General features: G+C 36.2%; 1 protein-coding gene across 2 annotated transcripts in view; it reads right to left on the bottom strand.

Moving 5' to 3' along the window:
• PLAA (phospholipase A2 activating protein) overlaps positions 1-4,878 on the bottom strand; it is a 19,129-nt gene that overhangs the window by 11,016 nt on the left and 3,235 nt on the right. For both annotated transcript variants that reach the window (XM_027881004.1, XM_027881002.1), the window contains exons 2-7: positions 4,393-4,586; positions 3,334-3,434; positions 3,121-3,241; positions 2,630-2,797; positions 962-1,097; positions 293-462 (exon numbers count right to left, since the gene is read on the bottom strand). In XM_027881004.1, coding sequence (XP_027736805.1) covers positions 293-462; positions 962-1,097; positions 2,630-2,797; positions 3,121-3,241; positions 3,334-3,434; positions 4,393-4,586 — 890 coding nt within the window. The remainder of the gene's footprint in view (positions 1-292; positions 463-961; positions 1,098-2,629; positions 2,798-3,120; positions 3,242-3,333; positions 3,435-4,392; positions 4,587-4,878) is intronic.

Raw genomic sequence — 4,878 nt, forward strand, 5'->3', positions numbered from 1 at the left:
TTTTTTTATAATTCTAGTCTATCAAAAAAAAAAAAAAAAAAAAAAAAAAAAAAAAAAAAAAAAAAAAAAAAAAAAAAAAAAAAAAAAAAAAAAACACCAAGAAACAGAAAAACCCTATAGTCCTGCCTCCAAAAGAATCAGTGAAAGGGTAGTAAAGCTAAATTAGGCTGTTTCCTTCCGCAACCCTATTGACAGTGATTAAAGCCTTAATTTTGGAAACTATTAAAAGTTTCAATACCTCAGAACCAAGATTTGGAGGCATCTCTAAAATGACATAAGTACAACAACTTACCGGGATCCTTAAGATGTTCCCTTCCAGGAAGGTCATCAGCATTAATATCTCCTAAATCACCAGTTTTAGGATCAATGGATGCTTGGGAAAGCTCATTTTCAAAAGCTTGAATCTCCTCAGCACTTGCTGTACGTTCCAAAGACTCTGTAAACACTCTTATAATTCCATCACTGAATGGAGAGAAAACATTCAAGAGAAATAGGATTTTAAATATTATGATTCTAATGGTGACTTCTACATCAAAAGAAACCATCACTATTTTTAATTACCTCTCTCAGTTATTCTTATGGAAGGAATTCACTCTCATGCTAAAACAACCCAGAGAAGGAATCAAACAGCTAACCCTGTCTTCAACATAATTTTAAAATCAAGATATGATATGCCTATCAAAAATATTCTTCCTAGAGTATTTATATATTTATTCTCATTCTATTCATGGTTTACAACATCTTTAAAGAATTCACTCTACCTCTCTGAATCACATAAAAAATTACTTTTTGGATGAAGTATAGCTCATATTTAAATTTAACACATACACACACATTTCACACATTTTGATGGCTGCCTTTTTAAACAGAAATGAAACTGATATTTAAAGTGATGTTTTCAATTTCATCAAGGACTTGCAGATTCAGATCTACAAATATACTGAGAATAAAATCTGGATACCTTGCACCAACCACGATGTCACCATTGTCTAACACACAGCAGCACCATACAGACTGAGCTGGGAGTCTGATTGTTTGAGCACATTCCCCTTGTTTCCAGATTCTAAGAGATCTATCCTCTCCAGTAGTCACAAAATCTGAAAATAAAAAAATATAAAAACTTTTAAAGTACATTTTTAGCATCCTGTTATACTAGTTGCCATTCTGCAACTGGGTATTCATGCCTTAGTGTTTTTGATTTTTTTAATTTTTTTGTAGATTTTAGAAGTAGTTGCACAGTAAATGTAGATTTTAACCTAGCTGTATTACATCCCTTACCCTGTAGCACAATGTTTACACATATCCAACTCTATTATTCCATTCCATATCAATCCCTCTAAATTCCATTAGTGTGTTTAGTCTCCTTTTCAAGGTAGAATTGTAGAAAAACACCTTAAAATCTGCACCAGAAGATATAAACGTAGACACAACAACCTTCAAGCCCAGAACTTTGGAGGGGCTCCAAGAACTGCACATGCTGAGAACAAGATGAAGATGAGGAAGAGGGGGTCTCAAACTCCCTCAGACTCAATTTCTGAAGGGGCATATGGGGGGACTGAATGGGGCAGAATGGGGATTGGATGGAAACCATAAAATTGTAACACCTGAGTCACAGCACAGGCATGTGGGTTTGTATTCCTGGAGCCTGGAGCTCATTAAATCTTCTGCTCCCTTATCTCCTACCTAATTTGGCCTGCAGCCTTTTTCCTCCTTGGTCTTTTAGGCAACAGTATCTAAAAATTAGAGCAGTAAAAGAACCTTTCTACAATTTCTTCTCTCAATTGCAAGAAGAGTGCAGAAAGAAAGCCACTTCTAATTTGCCTTGTCAAGTGCATAAATTGCAGACTACGCAGTTGGGCAGGGAATGAAATTATGCCCAAGACAAAGAAAGATCCCTTCCTCCTTTTAAGAGTTAAACAATTTTGTCATCATCACTGTTCCGTCTTGCACTAAACTTGCAGTTTCACATTAGTTTTAAATTGAGTTTTGGATGGCAAGCCTGCTTTTTTAAAAAAACATGCATAAAGCACTGTCAAAAGTCTGTAACTCCTCAATAAGGAATTCTAAGGCATAGAAAGTTTACAATATACACATCTACTTATACACATGGACTTTACCTGTTGAACAAATGCACAAGTGTCCCATACACCACACAAAGGTCACTGACTTGGAATTTCTTCTGCAACTGTCTGCAACAGTTAGTTCTGAACCTCTAAACCTCTAATTCTGAAAACAAATGTAATTTAGCCTCATACACAAAATTCTTAACCTAAACTATTTATAATGCACATTGTAAAAGTATCTAAATTTTCATTATCTCAAACTGGTAAGCCACACATTACTATTTTACTCCTCTGCAACAGTGCTGAAACAGGTGGCAAATTAGACAATAGTCTTGCCTATCGCTTCATCCAAGTTTCACTTAGCCCTAACCCAGGACTTTTATCCCACATACTGCCAGAGCAACTCTGACACAGATGTGATTTGGAGTCAATCACAGCTTTTTTTTTTTTTTTAATCCATTTACACTAGATGTAACAAGTAAATTAAACGCTACCTGAGTCAACTAGAGAACACCCACCCTGCCACTGCATTTCGTGTTGGGCAACAGTCACAAAAGGAACCCTACCTTTACACTGAGGAAATACAGAGATGCTGTATATGTAATTTGTATGTCCATAGTACACCTGCAGACACTCTCCAGAGATCAGCCATCTTCGAACACTAGCATCATTAGCACAGGAAAGGAATTCTGTCTCACTGAGGATAGCTAAACCTCTCACACAATCTTCATGTCCTTTATAAAAGAAAGGAAAAATTTAATGCAGTTTTTCTCTCTGTTAGCAGCAGTACACCATTTCTATTTACCTCATATCTAAATCCAGGCAACCAATCTTTATTATGGGAGGAGTTTAAAAAAATTGCTCAAAATTCTCATAAAAAATCTCATTCCTTTAGAAATCATGTGACTTCTGGGCATACAACTTCAAAGACTTTAAAAATCCTGCCCAAGTACTGTTTAATTTATCCATGATTTTGTAAGGTTTTCATATTTTGTTTTTTTCTCTTTTTAAAAGAACACACTACCCTAATGAAACTATCAACAACAGCAACATTTACCAGTGAATGTTCTTTCACATCTGCCTGCTTTCCACAGTTTTATAGTTTTGTCAGCTGAACCAGTCAACATTAATCCCTGTTCAGGAAGTATTTTCACTGCCCATATTGCAGCTGTGTGACCCTGCAAAAAAAACCCAACATTTGTTAGACTTGTCAGATTGTCAAAACGAAATTCAGAGTACCCATTTAAAATCATGTAGAGGAACTTCATACCTGTAGTGTCATCATACATCTGTCATTCAACCACACCTTGGCTGTTGTATCCCATGATCCACTTAATAATGTGCCAAATTTCCCCGATGAAAGGCTGCAAACTGGAATGAACATTCAAGTCAGAACTGACAAGTGTCCTGCATTGCCACAAATCTCATGTCAGCAATTTAAAGAGATTTACTTAAGGAGATTTACTTGGTATCAATAGCTGATTTAGCGTTGAGGAGTTTGGCAAACTGTATTGCACTGCAAACTAGAAAGAAGCTGCTTCAAAACCTCCTAATTTTAGGTTACAAAATCTGAAATATTTTTGCCATTCATATTTTTAAATTCTTTTAGTACCAGACCCCTTCTCCTCAGATCAGAATATGATGACAAACAGGTTAGATAACTAGTCAAGATATGGAACTAATGCTAAGGTTTAGTTTTTAAGATGTCAGAGAAAGTGAAGTTTTTAGCAACAGGTGTTAATTTGTGTCCTCAAGAAGCAAGATTTCATTTAAAAAAAAAAAGTAGTTTGCTTGAAAGGCCAAGCACTACCAGCACTACTACTACCAAGAAACTGTGGTGCTTTAGAGATTCAGTAAAAAGAAAATCTGCAAATACACCAGTAACACAGTATAAAACCACTAATTTAAATTTAAACCACCAATTAATATCAGATCACTGTCTAAGTAAAAAAATGGGCAGAGAAAGTTTATTTAGGAAGCTGACTTTCTCTGCTTCTATCAGCTTTGACATAAAAATTAAGCTTAATACATGAAGAACCAACTGCTTTTTAAAAATGCAGCCCTTGGAAAAAGGGTAATCGTTCTCGCCATGAGTTCACATGTGCAGTAAAAGTCCAAACAGTCATCAGGATAAACTTGGAAGTCCTTGCCATGAATGGTCACTGCATGAATTAAGGTTATAAAATCGTGTTTGCAGAGGCCATAATTGCTTGCTACATTATGTACTAAATAAATCAAAATTGAGTTTTGTAAATTCAACTTTATTTGCTCTCTAATAAATCATGTTAACTTTTATGCAAAAAAACTCCACAATAAAACTACTACATACCTGTGTTTTTATGACCCTTAAGGATGTAAAGAGGAGTTGTGCTATCAACTGTAAAAATGCAAATATTATGATCATTGCCACCAGTTGCAATCAGTCCACGAGGATAGAGGTCACTTGGAGGTATGATGCACACGCAAGATACAAAATTTGAGTGGCCACTCATACAGTGCATTTCAGTAAAACCCCTGTTAAGACTAAACATACGAGACAATCAGTTCAGTCACGACAGAAACAGTACTTTATTTAAGTAAATACAAGTCCTGAATTAATAATATATAATGGCTAGTCTCTTCGCGAACGAAGAACCGGGGAAGGTCTTTCCACCTTCCAGCCTGCGCATTGGGTTTTTTAGGTGAGACACAGTGTGCGCGGAACTGAGCCCACCCTTTAATCCTGAGGTTCATCTGCCGGGGCCAAGCACGCTTGGACGGTGGCAGTGAGGTCCTCAGGACGTAGATGGATTGCCTTACGGGCTAACGAGCTCCA

Source organism: Empidonax traillii, unplaced genomic scaffold, assembly GCF_003031625.1.
Source record: "Empidonax traillii isolate 1590-97213 ecotype Southwest subspecies unplaced genomic scaffold, ASM303162v1 scaffold82:size1209730, whole genome shotgun sequence".
Classification (NCBI taxonomy): Eukaryota; Metazoa; Chordata; class Aves; order Passeriformes; family Tyrannidae; genus Empidonax; species Empidonax traillii.